We start from the raw sequence: 18,489 nt of genomic DNA on the forward strand, positions 1-18,489 counted from the left end.
CGAGTTGTTGTCCGATTCAACGATATTGTGCAGCATCGGATCTACAACTGCAACTCTTCCTACACTGACTTCCCAATTATCCTCCCCGCTGCTAAAGGCAAGGTTTGGAGGATAACCCCAACCAGAACCTCAGGTATCAGACTAGTCATACACTGTAACGAGGAAGAGGTGCTCAACATCCTGTTGTCAAACTCAACATGCAGTAAAAAGAACTGGATCACGGATTGGAGCCAGGATGTTGCCTGGATACTGTTCTCTTCTTCAGACGATGCCTCAGATTATTACAGATTTATACCAAAACCTCCAGCAGGTGACTATTTTGGGTGGACATTTTGCTAAGTCTCTTTCGACATGATGGATCATTCACATAATACGTCAGCATTAAAGGGGCGGTAGGGAGGTTAAGTTTTAGGGAAAATGCTGACGCTAAAACGGTTTTGCTGACGTAATATGCGAACGGTCCTTAAGTTTATAGGCACCAATCTTAACCTCAAATTCTCGTTAATAAATGTACATTGAAAATAACAATGGAAAGAAAAGGAAATAAGGGCTTTCTTTTCCTTCTATTGTTAACATTTCTGTTAAATACGCTTATATCATATTAACGTTCGTTCAGCTGCCAGTTAGGATGCCTTTAACGAATTCAGGACAAGCTCCATATTTCAAGGTAATAAAAACGTTTTGATTATCGATACAATTTTTACCGCGACCAGAGTCATGAACTGTAAAAGTGGTGAAGTATCAATTTCGGTATAAACACAGTAATGCAATCTCAGTACAACATTCCATAAAACAGCATCATTTTCAGATGGACGACGGACGTGTACACTTAAGACGATGCAGATATTCTGAAGCCACCAGAGTCCGATCAAAAGACTACTTTCTATAAGTTAAGTTGACATTATATATTGCACTTGTTCGAGCACAGTATCATATCAATAATTATTTGTATGACCACTTGCACTGTCTAATTTAAATATTGGCATGACGTGTAGCAGAAAAATAAACCAACAAAACACTTTTTCAGTAAAAGCGAATAAACTCAACAACAGTTAGTTGCAGCACTCTCAGCCAGTGAATGAGATCTATCAGGTTGGTAAAAATATTACATTATTTCATGGTTACTCGGACTTATTTGATAAAACAGTGTTTTTGGAACCTAGTTATATCTTTATATAATAGTTAGAACATCCACAGAACTTTATTTTAAATAGAAACCAGCCACAAAATCTTGAACTGTATAAGCTTTCGCCGAACGTTATAATACATATCATTGAAATTGTAAAATTTGACAATTCAGTCTTTCTTTTAAAGTTTTAACGACCTTCTATTACAGGACGGAAATCAAGAAAGCCCATGATAATTTGAAAAACCAACGATATCCCAAGGCAATGAAAACTTTAGTAAATTGGCGAGTGAACAGATACAAATATGTATGGACATTGGACATTGCATTCGACGGTTTATATTATATTTTCCCTGTATTGATATTGCATGAATTAACATTTAACTCGAGTTAATGTACCTAAAATAAATATGTGACATCTAAACCCATTTTGAAATTACATTTTGGATCAATTATTTTCTTTCAATGACAGTATAAGAAAGTTCTTCGTTAAATACAACATTTTCCTTTTTATATAATTTGAGGTCTCGTCATTTTTTACGAGAGTTAAAGCAAAATACAGATCATCCTTAATACACTTCCATTACATTATTTTAACCTGTTTATGTTATGATTACACACACTTTGAAAGCAAGCTGTTGCACTTGTTTTAAGAAATTGTATTAATGACTACTTATACATAATAATACCAATCCGGCTTTAATATCCGGATATTCAACCGGAAATTTAAAAAAAATCTAAATGTTTGCTAAGGGGCATCCAGTCAGTGTTCTTAGTGAACAGTGAATTCATAGTAACTTTTTATCTGTCAGCGAATGTTAAAGACCCGCTCATGTGAGATTTTGTGTAACACAGAGAAAGGAGTCAAAGCAGGTACCCAGACCAATGACAAAATAATGTTTTATTTAAGAGCATTGCAAGCAGAGGGTTTCTGCTTAATTGTGGTTTGAAAGCAGGTAACACAGAGAAAGGAGTCAAAGCAGGTACCCAGACCAATGACAAAATAATGTTTTATTTATGAGCATTTCAAGCAGAGGGTTTGCTAACTCCCCTTATACCAAGGATTAAAACAAAGGCCATTATGCCATTACAAATATGTGGGCATTATCCTCGGTTATATCGACGCCACGAACTTATGAGAGCTGGATTTTGGGCTTTACTTCTAGAATTATTTCTACATTTGTGCTACGCAAAACGCAGTGAATTCTTGAAATGTGCGTCTTGATTTTATTCCAACTCGTTTCTAGCTCTGCTCATATACAGCAGTAACCTCTGCACTGCAGAGCTCGCACAACATATCAACCAATGCTTGAGTCTCGCAGAGCAGAAAATTGGCTGAATTTTGAGATAGGACATGAACACAGTTAGTCGGACTGTAAGCACTGTCTTATTGTGTTCACATGGCTTTAAATATTATAACTGACGAAAACCCACAATCAAGGATTAATTTCAATTTTGTAATTTAGCTAGGCACAGTTCTAGTTGGGGCACAGTTGGGGCAAAAACAGTTGGGGCACAGCTGAAGTACACTTGGTGCACACCTTGGGCAAAGTTTGGCCTGAAGCAAATTTAAAACGGAAATTTCAGGCACATTGGCAAAAGTTTACATTTTATGTATTATGCAATGATTTAATTAAAATTAACCTAATTCTTGAGATAATGATTTAAACATTATCTTTTGCCCCAACTGTGCCCCAAGACAGTTTAGTTTCCCTAAACTGTGCTTCAGGTCATTTTTTGTCTCAACTGTCAACTGTGCCCCAAGTGTGCATCAAATGTTTTCGCCCCGACTGTGCCCCAATTAACTTTTTGCCCCAACTCAAGAAAACAGATACATTTTTATTTAAATCAATTATAGCAACAATTTTAAATACTCAAAACTTATTCCATTACTCAGGAATGTACAACGGGTATGGTGACTTGGACTATTGAGTTGTTAAGTAGAATAAGATTAGTAAACATGCCCTTGCATTGTAGATCTATAAACACTAGCTACACGGTAAAATGGCCCCAACTGTGCCTAGCTAGGTTACCAAATAACCTTCAATTTTCCAGCAACTTCCGGCAGACTCTAATTTGGCAAAATCTGGCAAACCGAAAAATAGATTGATATCCGGTCGTTTCCAGTCCGGCACTCCGGCAGCCAAAATCCCAGACCGGTCGGTTCCTAAACTCGTGCATTATTTACCTGCTAGAGAGCTAGAGCTAGAGCTTCTTTAATCTTTATAACACAGAACGAGGATGTTACTCTGATATTTCTTTGCTCTGTTGAGGTAAGCACACTCTCTTAAAAATAGTTAGATCCCCAGTTGACTTGGCCATATTATGAGGCTGGGTGAATGGGACGAATATGTTGCAGGTCTTTGCCAGGGGTCAATATTATCAAGCTGTCTCAATTTTTACACACGTCCTTTACTGGGAAAGTAAGCAGTGGGCTACTAGTTCACTAATGGTATTGAGACAGCTGCAATGACACGGTTTACTTGTCTTTTTGAGTAGTGAGCTACTAGTTCACTAATGGTATTGGGGCAGCTGCAATGACACGGTTTACTTGTCTTTGTGAGTAGTGAGCTACTAGTTCACTAATGGTATATTGGGACAGCTGCAATGATACGGTTTACTTGTCTTTTTGAGTAGTGAGCTACTAGTTCACTAATGATATTTTGACAGCTTGGTAATATTGACCCCTACAAAGACCTGCAACGTATTCGCCCCATTCACCCAGCCTCATAATATGGCCAAGTCAACTGGGGATCTAACCCTTTTTAAGTGAGTGGGCTTACCTCAACTAATGGTATTATAGGTAAGGTAGGTAGCTTGTGGCTGGCGGCAGGAACAATTTTATACCTACTAGTATTTACCATGTCCCTGAAAACTCAGGCTCTTTTAGAAATATGATCAATTTGAAGATGTCGTTAATGATCAATTTAAAGATTTTGTCGCGATTTTATTTTGATACTGGGTGCCGCATAAAACTTCTGGGCTCATAACATAGCCATTTTCCTTGTTTAAGACGTGTCACTTTACTTTGCAAATCGCTGGTCGCATTACCAAACATTTTATGTCCACTTTTTTCAAAATTGAGATTTTTGCACGAATCTGCGTTCAATTCAACATATTTAAAGTACTGTTTTAAAAAACAAAATCCAGAAAATTTTTAGGCCAAACATTGTATCTCTACGTTAACGGTGAGAATTTTTTAAGAGGATTTTTTGTTTTGACAAACATATTATGTGCCTTCACAGACATACAATGTTTTATAGAATGGGACCTATTATAAACCATGATAATATTAAAATATACTAGTTTACCCGTGTGTTATAAACTTAAAGTGTCCGTTATGATTACTGAATCACCAGCACACCTAAATATTGGTAAACTGGTATAAGATCTCTCTAAAGACGCCTAAATCAAGCAGTAGCCTGTTATACAGATAATATTATTGTTTAAGGAAAAGCATCATAGATAATAATTGATAAAGCATTGTTAGCTGACAGACCCTATAATCCGTGACATTATACTCATAGTACGTTCCGTTCAAGCCTTCTGGGCCTGGGTTGCTCTTAGTGAATAAACATGGTTATCACTTATACCTTGCAGCACATAATATTCATAACCTTTTACAGCTAGGCTTTGACTCCAACATTAAGTTACATATTTGCCATCTTACAAGAAAAGTACCTAGTTGCGACTTGCGATGCCCATTTCATACACCTCGATAAGTTCGTGTTCACACTAGCAAAGATTCTCGCTCACACTCTGTTGAAATATCTTTTTTGGAGATTTTAGTACTCTCAGACTACCTTGTCGAGTGTGTACCACAACCTAGCACGTTGCATAAACGTTCGGAACTACTGGACCTATGTGGCAAGCCTGCTCTCTGAACAAAAAAAGGGAAAAAAGTGCCATCACACGATCAAGTTAAACTGACAAAATTTAGACGACTTTAACACAAGTTTTGTAATAACTCTTTATGATGCAGAGATCATAACAAAATTTCTCGTTATAAGATATGAAGCTATTTCTCCTCGGCCTACTGCCGGCCCTTATCTACGGATACACATGTCCGTCAGCTGCCGGACTCTTCAGGGACCCAGAGGACTGTTCCAAGTATTACTCGTGTTCCTCAGGACAGGCTCATCATATGAACTGTGCCGGCGTATTAGTGGTAAGAGACTTATCTTTTTTTATTATTACCTAATTTAAGTGTCGCTTTCAGTTGCTGGTGATTGCACATGTGTAAAAAATAAATTTTTCAATTTTCAGTTCAACTGGAAACTCAAGATCTGTGTCTGGCCAGAAAATGTGGACTGTACTTCTGGACCCACCCCTAAACCAATACCTAAACCCACTGATCCACCAGCACAGGCACTGGAACCCAACAAAGAGTCTGAGGCTACATCTAAACCTGACGGTTAGTTCTTTTGGAAAAAGTTATGATAATAATTAATGTTATATACCTTACTCGGAGCTCGGGAATATTATGACTGGGATAAAGTGGTGGGTTTTGGAAAATTCCGCCATATTTTTCCCAGTCATTAATTTTCCCAGTCATAAATTAACCCGCTATAATGTTCCTGAGTAAGGTAAACTAATAGTAATACATTTTGATGCTTGGTGGAATTTGGAAAATTCCGCCATATTTTTCCCGGTCATTAATTTTCCCAGTCATAAATTAACCCGCTATAATATTCCCGAGTAAGGTAGTAACAATTAATGTTATATGTTATAATATGTAGTAGTATTGCTATAGCACTAGATGGCAGTTCATTGTTTACCAAACACCGGGTTCAGATGACCAGTGGACCGGTACCTGTTTACACAGCTAAAAATTGGGATCAGGGGGCCAAAAGAAGCCTAATCAATAGTTGGAATAAACTTAATATCTCATATCATTATCACAATCAGACTTGCCAATCGAGTGAAACTTAAGTTAAAACGTTGTTTTTTTTCACAAGAAATAGCCAAATAGTGTAAAAGAAACAAGTGCTCGAATGGCGAGAGTTATCTAATAAACATGGTTAATGGTTATCCGTTAGTTAACGAAGTAACTGTGGGGCTCATTAGACCTTGTTTTGTTTTAACTGGGACCAATCACCAATTTAGTTGTTCGCACATTGATTGGAATAAATTGTGACTAGTAGTATGCAATTTCAGAGATATTTGTGCTTGCAAGGCCAGGTAAATTACAGTCTTCTGAATAATTATCCTGTTATTATCTCTAAACCCCTTTTATGAGGACAGAAAATATATAATGTAGAAATTAAAGTTCACAATCAAAGATTAGAGCAATCATCTGTCTCAAATTTGCTATCTCCATCACGTATGTTGTTCTGAACGCACTTGTAAAGGTGAACAATACTTTGGTCTCTTCGATATCTATTATCAGATCTTAAGTAAAAAGCCAAGGAGGCTGTTAATCGAAAACCATTTCAAGTTGGTTGGAAATTCACCTTAGTTGAATGTTTTTGTGACTGTCTTCCTCTAGATAACTGAAAGTTTTGTAACATTATAATAGGAAATTTCAAGCTGAAGCAACACCAGGTCATCTTTGTGATCTCATTATGGTCTGTGCCTGTGAGCACGACTGAAACTAGAGGTGAGTCATCTTGTTAAAAACTCGTGCTGTTCAGTCGTCTAGTACACAATATAATTGTGTTTATCTGTATATTAAATCGGAAGATGAAATTAGGTGTTATTTTGATCATCGCTATTACAGAGTGGCAGACCGTTGAGAAAGGAGTAAAGTTTGACCATGACTTGGATGAGGTACCACTGGAAATAAAGTCTAACACCGCTAAAGGGACCCCTAGCAAATATGTCTGGATTCAAGGAACCATAGCAGTTCCTATAAGTGGTCTTGATGTATTCTCGTTGGCAATAGTAATCAAGGACAACAGCGCATGGTTGGCAGATTGTAACGGCCCAGGTGAAGCATTCTTTGACCCGGAACCAGCAACAACTGAAGTTGTTTGGACAGTCTTCAAGACATCTAAAGAGTTGATTATTGAGTGTAACGGAGAGTTTTGCTTGAAGTACACTTACAGTGATTCTGTTAAAGGAGACATCAAATGCACATCGTTCAACCAACCCTCTATTCAGATGTTCTTTGTGGATAAAAGCGCACAAGCTGCTGAGCAGTACAGAGCATCAGGTAAAACTACGTTTGACTTTAAGATGACCTCTTTAAGATCAGAATATTTCTAAGATCTTCTTATTATTATACTCCAGTTACTGGTAGCTGTAAAAAGTCAAACTCTTTTATATGTCCAATCAATCCCTGATATTTAATTTATTCACATCTCAGATTGGACAGCAGCTATATTAAAAGAAGCCGTTAGCTTTGACATAGAAACAACTCCACTTCAACTTAGAACTTGGGCAGATAACGACGACTCTCAGCTCTGGATTAAGTTCTCTGACGCCTCAAAAGCGGAAGTGTTCTCGATGTCATTCAAGTTTAACCAGTTCAGTATCTGGTTAGGCCCAGATTGTAATGGTGGATACGGAGAAGACGGCTTCACAATGACCAACGTTCCACCTCATTTCTACAGAACTTGGATTATATTCAAAACACCCACTCATCTGAAGATAGAATGTAATAAAGTTGAAGTTTGGAGCTTTGAGTACACAAGTTTCTCAGATACATGTCATGCTGCCTTCACCAGAGATTCATCTTATCTTATGTTCGAGAGTGGCAGTACTCCTTCACCAACAATCTTCTACAGATCATCAGGTGAAATACAAAAAGGATCTGTATTAGGGATGGGGCCATTTTTCTATTGTATAGTAGAAGCTCCTGTTCTTGTACTACAAACAGGTCATGTAAAAACTCTGGAATTTCCCTTATTATAATATCACATTCTTTCAGTAACATGCGACAACCCAACGTTTCCAAACACGGACCTTGACCCTGAGTATCCTCCGATCCCTGGAAGTACACTGGAAGTAAAGTGTAAATCTGGTCACGTGAACACAGGCTCTCACACTATCACATGTCTGGAGGATGGGACCTGGGACTGGGAAAAGCAACCTACGTGTCAGACAATAGGTAAACTATTACTAATCCTTTCGCGACCCCTCACAATTTAGACCCGGCGGTGTTTTATATAATACAATTTTGAAATTTCGATATATCCGGGGACACAGTCCTAACCCTGTGGCGCAGCCTGATTTCAAAATTAGGTATCATCATGCTGAATTGATTCAACGGAATCTTTTATTTATGAATAAATTGGAACAAAACAAAGTTTTCAATGTTGACAATACAATAATTGTATTGTCATGAGGTTACCGATAAAATATTTACTACTATTCTTATCTCTCAGTTGATGGCGGTTGGAGCGAATATGAAGACTGGTCGGACTGTTCTGTAGACTGTGGTGAAGGAACTCAAACTAGAAGCAGATCTTGTACCAACCCTGTCCCATCAAATGGTGGTGTAGAGTGCGAGGGAGATGCTAAAGAAACAGAATCTTGTAACACTGATATTTGCCCAGGTATTCAATTTGATGTGGTGAAAAAGTCAATAAAATATACGATGTGTCACACATCATGTGTGCAAATCTTTGTTTGTTCCCAATCTACACTTCTAATAAGGTAATAATTGAACAGAATCCTTTATCTCTTTATTTATTGAAACAAATGCGAGTTTGCAATGTTGACAATACCTAGGTTACCGATAAAATATTTACTACTATCCTTATCTCTCAGTTGATGGCGGTTGGAGCGAATATGAAGACTGGTCGGACTGTTCTGTAGACTGTGGTGGAGGAACTCAAACTAGAAGCAGATCTTGTACCAACCCTGTCCCAGCGAATGGTGGTGCAGCGTGTATGGGAGATGCTAAAGAAACAGAATCTTGTAACACTGATATTTGCCCAGGTATTACATTTGTTGTGGTTATATAAAAGTCGATCGAATATACGATGTGTGCAAGGAAATGTTGTAATGTGATACGTATTTAAACATAATAGAATTGTTTTCTTTTAACCTCTTAAGCAATAAAATATGCTGCTATTAGAATTATCGCACACATTTCAAGCAATATACTGATCATTCAATTATTTTTTGCTTAAATGATCATATTAATGATAAATAAACATTAAATTATTTAATAAATATCAAAAGATTTAAAATCAATCTCAGAGCAATCTTGTGAAGAATTGAGTGTAAAGAACGGTACAGTTTCACCCACTGGACCTCAGAGAGAAGGAACAGTTGTCACAGTCACGTGTTTAAAGCCAAAACGATATGTCCTGATGGGAAGGAAGCAAGTCACGTGTCAAGCAAGTGGGAGCTGGTCAGAAACACCGGAATGCAGAAAATGCGGTAAATTTTTTTATAAATTATAATGATTACATTATGTAAACAGTAACACTGTATATTTTACTTCAACAGTATTTCAATGGAAAACTCAATACTTTAAACGTAGTATAGTCCTATAATAACTTACCTTTATAATTTGTCAAGAGTTCAGAAAAACAAACTAGGGCCGTTTGCTTTTCATGAACTACTTTTCAAATTTCGTTTGTGAGTATTTGAAACGCTAGTTCAGTATTTTGTGAAGATGTAAAACTGTTACAAGCACTGCAATAAACGATATCAAAACAAAACACAAATGACGTGATTTAGCCAGGTAAGATAAACTCTAGATTTGTGCCGTCATCAGCGCAGTTGAATAATTACTGGCTGTTATTTGAAAATGTTTTGGATAAATGATAATTACGGTAGCTTGGAAATAAGATCATTACTGTCAGATTATAGTATATAGCGCTCGGTAGTCCATAATGAAATAAGGGAACATTTCTAGCAATTTGGGATGTAACATCTGCTGCTCCTGAAACTTCTCCCTTCCTCATGGGAATAACAAAAGTCATCATTAACAAGTAAGTTTGCATCACATGATCTACTGTATTTAACCATGGAAAAGAATAAGGTTTTCATTTTCCTTTTATTACTAACATTTCTATGTAATCTACATTCCATAAAACAGCACAATTTTCAGATGGACATACACTGAAGACGATGCAGATATTCTGAAGCCATCAGATTCCGATCAATTCAAGACCACTTTCTATATAATAAGTTAAGTTGACATTAACTTAGTGTTTTCGGAACCAGGTTTATATACTACGTAGCTAGATGAAATAAAAAGTCCAACCGTTCGTCGAACGTTATATTAAATAGACATCATTCAAACTGTGAAATTTGACAATCCAGTCTTTTTATAACGAGCTTCAATTACAGGAGGGAAATCAAGAAAGCTCAAGAGTGATAATTTGAAAAACCAACGATATATCAACGTAATGAAGAGTTTGGGAAATCGTTGAGAGGACTGGTAGAAATATGTATGGACATTGGACGGTTTTTATGTCTTTCTGCACTGTATTGATTAGGTAAATTTACATTTAACTCGATTTTTCTGATATAATTATGTATGTGACATATAAGCCATTTTTAAATAACATTTGTATCAAATTAGGATCATTTATTTTCTTACAATGATTGCAGGAGTTTAGTTATCATCTTTAATTGGCCGTTTTATTTCATATTTGAGGTCGCAATATTTTTACGAGAGTTAAAGCGAAATACAAATTATCCTTTACAAATTCATTAAATAATTGTGAACTGTTATGATTACACCCACTTTGAAAGCAAACTGTTGCACTTGTTTTAAGGAATAATTGTATTAATGACTACTTGCCGGAAAATACATTATAAGTAGCCGTCTTTAATCTAGTCGAGCTGTATTGTGCAGAAAATTACAAACAATAGATAGTCGAAAGCTTTCATCTTGAGTAGAAATTCTAGGCAACATATTTATTTACAACCAATAAAAAATTGATAACTAGTTAGTATCAATACTGCAAATGAGTATACATTCAAAATCTATAAATTTTTACCTATTTTATAGAAGGATCCATAAGAATCGAACTCCATCCTCTCCTACTAAGCACAAACGGGACTAAGCAAATCCTCAAACAAAATATACCAAGCCTTTTCCTCACACTAATATAATTGAGGATGAGTGAGGGAGAGTCGGGTTACCATGACAACATGTAATACAAACTCTGTTATACTTGTAGAATGTAGGTAGACCTTACTTAATATGGCCCATAAAATGTACATATAACCCATAATAATAACAAGACTACATACAATATCAAACAATTATTAGTCTCAAAGTTGAGGTATTTAACCTTATAAAGGAGCAGGGACAGAGGTTTAGTGTGTGGGACTAATCTGTTTAATTTTTTTTGGGAAAAATATACATAGTACATTAATACAATACATACAGTACATGAATATTGAATACAATAATCAAAACAATACTGAATATTTGTATACTAATCTGTATAATTGTAATTCTATTATATGTGCTCCTTTATAATTGTAATTGTATTATGTGATGGAAACAAACACGAAGTACCATGTTAGGAGGTTGTGTACAACTGACATCCGGTACTAGGGGCATTAAATATTCAGAGATAGCAGAATTTGAAGGTTTAGTAAAAAGTGGACAATAGTCTTTTGTGGACTATAACAGAGTGTTGGGGTTTGAAGTCAAAATAAGTTGTCCCCTCTTATTTCAGTGAAGTTGTAAACCACAACATTTTCCACAGAAATTAGAATCCTACTGTACATATTTAATATGTATTCCTCAGAAATGAGAAACTACTCACATTTCAATTTGGTCTGCTTTGAGATCAGATAAAGTGCAATTTGGGAAGAGTTTGACCAATTGGGCATAAACGTTATACATTCAGTTTTGCTACTTTTAATGATGTATATATCTATCAAGTGACCATAAATCAAAGACAGGTACTTAACGTACTAAGACGGAGTTAAATTTGACAACTTTCCAGATGAACATTGAGCGAATCAAATAAATAATTGTTTTCACTTCCGTTCATCACGAGGGAAATTGCGCACAAATTGACAGACTCAGATCCTAATTTTGATGTAATTATAGTGTATAAGCAGTCAACTTGTGTCAACTGGGGGAAAATTTGATTATGAGTTTTAATGTTGACGATACAGGGCAAATCTGTATGGATATTCTGTTGAATAAAATGTAATTAACAGAGAGGTTAACGTAAAGCTCAGAGTATAAACACACATTATTTGCTGCAATGTGACATGTTTACACATTAATGTAGTCTACACAAAAACTAATTAGGCTTGGCACAAAATTTTCCGCATCGCATCAGTGAGATGCAAGATATAGTATGAAATGTGAAATGTGAAATATAAACACTTTCTGTACATTGGATAATATTGTTTAAGTGTAACATATTGTAAATACCACACCAAAAAAAAGTAGACACATTCAATTTATAACTGTCAAACTTTCAAGAAATACTGTACAAAGCCAAATCGCTGCAGATTTGGTGAGTAATACTACAATAGATACTAACCTAAACTGTTATCCAGAAGTTCCGTCTCAGGGTCCAGAAAGTTAGTGTGTTTATTCTCTGCTGATGGAGGTTTGGTGACCGTGTCAAGGAACTCCTCAGTGTCTGTCTCCGCCTTTCCTTCCATCACCTTTAGAGATAACGATATAACATACCATGTAACGTGCACAGTGTATAGTGCACGTTGTTGGTTGTTGTCATTAAGGCAACGACCACCATTCAGTGCAGTAATGTTAATTTAGATTGGTAGTGCTGTATACACTTCACAGATAAATCAATAAGTATATCATTGGAAACCAACAAAAATCTATTAGAATTGTTAAAAAATCTCACTTCTACGCACTCCTGAGACCTGTCAAGAGTTTTGTAACCCTCCTCAACTTGGAACTTATCTCTGAATATTGTGAGGAATGCTAGACTGTCATCTGTTTCCGGGATATTGCCGACCATTTCCTTCAACTCCAGGACATACTGTCGCATAGCTTCTGTTTTGGCTATGCTACCTAGATCTGTCCAAGCTTTCCATTTGTACCTTATTGAATGGAGTTGAAAACAAGAGATATGAAACTATTAACATTGCCTTTTGCCAAGAAGTACAGAAGCATATTACGGTTCAATCTCAGCATTTGCAATATCTGAGCAGAAAGAAGATTGTGTAAATTTATCCAACCTGCCCACTGGGTCCCACATGAAACTGGGCTGCTGAGTTGTGTTAGGGCCCAGCATTGCCTGTTTGTATAGAGCGTAGAACCTCAGTCTAACATTATCACCTGGCTGAAAGTATAAACTTATCATTGTTTTATTCTTTTGATACTTTTAAAATCCATCCAATATTTAAATTCATAACTGATTTTATCGTTGATGGAGACAGGAGAATTATGAACAAAAACCCTCACAACTGTCTGGACTATATCAATATTTATTACAGAAACAAAATCAGCAGCATTGGCCACCATTACATAAACTAGGCAAGAATTCCTGAACAGAGCACTGATATACTCTCTTAGCAAGACAATTTATCAGTCAAGCATTACACTATCATTTAAATACCTTATACTTTTAAATCCTGTAGATTCCACAGTGCATTAATATAAATAAGAAGAAATATAGTTTCAATGTTTTAATTACCTTGTAAGGCCCATCTTTAGGAAGTTTCTGTACAAGGGAAACAGCATCTTCAAACTCCTGCCGAGTCCCTTCCATCGTTTTGAGGCTAAAAAATATAAGATAAATGAATGAGTACAAATGTGCTTGAGAAATTTAAGATAAAAGATACTCCACCATGATGAACTAACTACTGCAATAAAGATAATAAACATAGAAAATAGAAATTTTAAAACTTTAAGACAATGGAGATAAATACTTGGGTGCAAATATCAAATTGAACAAAATACATCCACCTAATTTGCTTGTGAGCCCAGATATGATTACCCTTTATATTCTCCGACAACTGACTTAAATGGGCAACCTTTGGCAGGAACTAGGGCCATCACAAACATGCAGACAACATATAATTTTTTCAGATTCATATCAGTTTGTTCACAAAAATGGGGATTTGCAGTTAGAATTGCTCTTGTGCAGGCAACAAGGTTACTAGGTTAAGGTTTTTCTATACATGATAACAAATACCATGCTGTAAGTTTGGACTAAGTGGTTCCACAGTACTCGAATTGAGTAAAATACAATTTTAAGTAAATATTGAAAGTGGGTGTTGAGAATTCTCAACTAAACCAAAGATGATGACGTAAAGAATATTACATTAGATGGCCTTAGAATAAGCAGGAGAAGCTGAAGGAAAATAAAGTGACAAGAAGATGAATAGGGAGAGCAATGTAATAATGATCTTTATGATAGGTCACCAATGCCAAGTTGTGCTACACAGCAGAAAGCAATGATGCTGTCATCACTATCATCTCTAAAGATAGACCAGTAGATCATGAACCTACAATAAAAATGTTAAGCGTTGTATTGAGGCTGAAATTTCAGCCACAATACAACGCTTAACGCAGTTGTTCTTAAGAACAACTGCTGCTTTACAGAGACTGTCTAGGATAGTTGACAACATGATACATATGTTAACATTACAAATATTCCAATTACCCAATGGCAGATGGGAATTGACTAACTACAAAAGTTCAAGTTATAGGTGGTGGGAATCAACCAGTGGCTCAAAGGTAAGTTTAGCCGCTGGAATCAACTCAGAAAGATCAGAAAAACCGAATAAAGTCATGTGATACAAAAAACATTACCCACTACCCAGTAATGTGGTAACGAAAATAGTCCAAAATTATTTGAAATCTCTTTATTTTTATTAAGTTTTAATACTTTCAACACTACTATATAACAAATAATTTGAGGTATGACACCCGGAGATATGACACGATCAAGAGATGTCATGAAAAGTCCAGTGAAGGTAGATATGACAGCGGATAATGGAGAAATTGAAGAAGAAGAAGATCGTAGCTGTGAATGTAGAAGATATATTGCGGAGGAGTTTTCTTTGGCATGTGCAACTTGCGACATGTACTGGCACTACTGCTGTGTTGGGCTTACTGGATTAACGCAGGAAGAAGGTAACCACTTGACTAACTGGCGCTGCCAAAATTGCTTTATCTCTCCCCACATCAAGGGCACAAGAAGCCAGTCCACAAATCCAGACAGTGAAGAAACCAAGACCCTACGGAATGTTATTAGAGAAGAACTTGGTGCCCTTACTCCGTGTATTAGAGGAATTGTCGAAGATTCTGTGAGTCATAACAGTTCTTCTAATGATTCATCTGAAAAACCAAAAGAAATCACAAAAATTGTGAACCAGGCTTTCCAAACCTGGGCAGATGTTACTGCAAATAGTCAGAAGAAAGTTATTGAAGAAATGAGCCTACAGCAAGCTTCTCAAAGTGTTGTCAGTAAAGTTCAGTCAAAGATGCACACTGATGCATATGAGCGAAATTTAAGAAAGCTCAATCTGTGTGTTTTGAATGTACCAGAGAGCAAGAAAACTAACTCCAAGCTACGCCAGGAAGAGGACTCGAAGTTCTGCAAGGAGACACTAAAGATTGAAAAAAGTGACTTTATCAGTTGCCATCGTGCAGGTAAAGTGGATCCAGGTAAGCCAGACTCCTGTCGGCCATTGATCATCCAGACAGCTGACGAGGAGTCAGTTAACTATTATTCCAACCATGGCAAGGGCTGGAAAGAGTCATCATACTGGATAAATCTGGATCTCTGCAGAGCAGACCGAGAGATCCGTTTTTTAGCCAGAGAAGAGAGGAAGAAGAGGCGGGAAGAAGCAGAGAAGGAAAAGACAGAGAAGAAGGTGGAGAAGAAGTAAATAGCAGTAACAAAGAATGTAGTCAGCCCATGAATATATTTTATACTAATGCTAATGGACTATTTAATAAAATTGATGAACTAAAATGTATTCTATCAGTTTATAAATCCATTCATGTAATCTGCATTACAGAAACTCATTTTAATAGTGATATTTTAGATGCTGAAATTTTTATTGAAGGTTTTAGTATGTTTAGAAAAGACAGAGATTTTAAAATCGATAATTCCACTAGCAACATAAGTGGAGGTGGAGGTTCTATTATTTATATTAAAAACAGTTGTAATGCTTCATTAGTGAGCTCATTTTTAAAAGCACCAGACTCTTTAGCTATTAATGTCAATACCTCTGGTGGATTGATTAGTATTTGTTGTATTTATAGGTCTACTTCTTTGAATTTAAAACAGAATAATATGTTATTATCTTGCATCAAGAACATATCTAGTGAAAAGAATGTTTTTGAAACCATTATCATAGGAGATTTTAACCTACCTAATGTATCTTGGGAAACTGGTAGTGTAAATAGTGGTATTTCTAGTAAGAATCAGGTTTTAATGATTCAACAAAAGTATATTGATTTATTTAATGACAGTGGTTTGACGTGGTACTTTACTAACGAAACAACCAGAAGACGGCTTGTGAAAGATACTCTCCAGGAGAGTCTTCTTGATCAGGTTTTGTATACAAATGATGCTCTTGTCGTATTTGCGTAATAAACGTCAAGTCAAATCAAGTGTTGTTTCTTTAGATAGAGGAGATGGTACACGCACAGATAGTTCATCTGAGTCAGCTGAGGTACTTGCTAGTGCCTTTAGTTCTGTGTTTGTGCGTGAACCACCTGGCCCTCTTCCCCAAAATGAGAGTTATAACAGAGAGGTTATTGATGATATGGAAATTAGCAGTTCTGATATCAAGAAGCAGCTTTTAAAGCTTAATGTTTTTAAGAGTTCTGGTCCGGATGGCGTTCATCCAAAGTTGTTGAAATCCTTAGCATACGATGAAAAGTTTGTTGAAGCTGTAACTGAATTATTTGTTAAGTGTTCAGAAACAGGAGTCCTGCCTGACATTTGGAAGACAGCATCTGTTGTAGCATTGTTCAAAAAGGGTGTTAAATCTGATCCCTTAAATTATAGACCTGTCTCTTTAACTTGTATTTTGTGCAAAGTGTATGAAAAGTTGGTGAGGGCACATTTATTAACATTTTTAGAAGAACGAATTTCAAAGCATCAGCATGGATTTGTGAAGGGTAAATCTTGTCTTTCTAATCTCTTAGAGACATTTGATAATATTCTTGATATTTTAGACGAAGGTGCTCCTGTCGATCTTTTGTATTTTGATTTTAGTAAAGCTTTTGACACAGTCCCCCACTTTAGACTTCTATCTAAATTGGAGGGGTTTGGGGTCAAGGGAAAAGTTTTAGATGTTATAAAAGACTTTCTGACAGACAGAACCATGAGGGTTTGTGTAGAAGGACAATGGTCTGAGGTGAAACACGTGTTATCTGGTGTTCCCCAGGGGTCAGTATTGGGTCCTTTGCTATTTATTCTTTATATAAACGATTTACCTGACAATGTTAAAAATAAGATTAAATTATTTGCAGATGATCTCAAGCTAGTTTGTAATGCAGCTAACCATAGAAGTGTATCTGATGATATTTTAGAACTCGAAATTTGGGAGAGTATTTGGCACTTAAACTTCAATCCTGCCAAGTGTAAAGTAGTCCATATTAATCTGAATAATAATCCTAACTCGAATTATATTGTAAATGGAGTAGAACTAGAAGTATCTGCACAGGAAAAAGATTTGGGGGTTATTACCCATAGCTCCTTGCTTTGGAATGAACAGATAAAAGCATGTATTTCTAAAGCAAATCGTATGATCTGCTGGATTGTAAGAAATTTAGTTATTAGAGAAAAGGTTGTTATGATAGCTATTTATAAAGCTTTGATAAGACCTCATCTTGAGTATTGTGTCCAATTGTGGAATCCAGTTGCGGCTCATGGAAGTTGGGGGACTGTTTTGGAGCTGGAGAGCGTCCAGAGGCGGTTTACCCGTCTTATTGATGAGGTGGGTACTCTTCCATACAGCCGCAGACTGGATATCCTCAATTTGACAACGCTGGCAGAGCGGCGAATACGTGGGGACCTTATCGAAGCTTTTAAAGTAACTAGTGGTTTGACTGAATATGGATCGGGTTTGTTCAGAATGAGCAGATCTGGTCTTAATCTAGTTTCAACTAATAGGTGTAATAAGAGTGTAACTAAAGTTAAGAATCTCCAGTCTTCTTTTCTTCCGGAGCGAGTCATTCCTTACTGGAACAAACTCCCTTCGGATGTCAAGAACTGCTCGACAGTTTTAAGCTTTAAAGTTAGATTGGAAGGATTTAAGAAAGAAATGATTTCTAAAAACAGTGTAAATGATTTTTATTTTTGGAATATTTCGAGTGAAGTTTTAGGGAAAATTGAAGGACCCGGTTATTTAAGCAATAAGGAGACACATAATGAATATCTTTGGTTTCATCCTTTTGTGGCAAAGAAGCGTTTTATAAATCTTTATCCCACTGGGAAGTATTAATGAATTATTTATAGATAATGTATTCGATTTTATTAATTAATAAA

At 36.2% G+C, this 18,489-nt stretch overlaps 2 protein-coding genes across 2 annotated transcripts in view; one reads left to right on the top strand and one right to left on the bottom strand.

The window, feature by feature from the left end:
* LOC134817156 (acyl-CoA-binding domain-containing protein 5-like) overlaps positions 1 to 13,758 on the bottom strand; it is a 29,790-nt gene extending 16,032 nt beyond the window's left edge. The window contains exons 1-4 of the mRNA XM_063826287.1: positions 13,672 to 13,758; positions 13,214 to 13,317; positions 12,877 to 13,075; positions 12,547 to 12,673 (exon numbers count right to left, since the gene is read on the bottom strand). Of these exons, the coding sequence (XP_063682357.1) occupies positions 12,547 to 12,673; positions 12,877 to 13,075; positions 13,214 to 13,317; positions 13,672 to 13,746 (505 nt within the window). The 5' untranslated portion in view covers positions 13,747 to 13,758. The remainder of the gene's footprint in view (positions 1 to 12,546; positions 12,674 to 12,876; positions 13,076 to 13,213; positions 13,318 to 13,671) is intronic.
* A 1,113-nt stretch (positions 13,759 to 14,871) lies between these two features.
* Positions 14,872 to 18,489, top strand: part of LOC134816419 (calcium-binding protein 39-like) — a 38,689-nt gene continuing 35,071 nt past the window's right edge. Inside the window, exon 1 of the mRNA XM_063825256.1 lies at positions 14,872 to 14,900. The gene's annotated coding sequence lies outside the window, so the exon portion shown is untranslated. The remainder of the gene's footprint in view (positions 14,901 to 18,489) is intronic.

Source organism: Bolinopsis microptera, chromosome 6, assembly GCF_026151205.1.
Source record: "Bolinopsis microptera isolate Bmic1 chromosome 6, MBARI_Bmic_1.0, whole genome shotgun sequence".
Classification (NCBI taxonomy): Eukaryota; Metazoa; Ctenophora; class Tentaculata; order Lobata; family Bolinopsidae; genus Bolinopsis; species Bolinopsis microptera.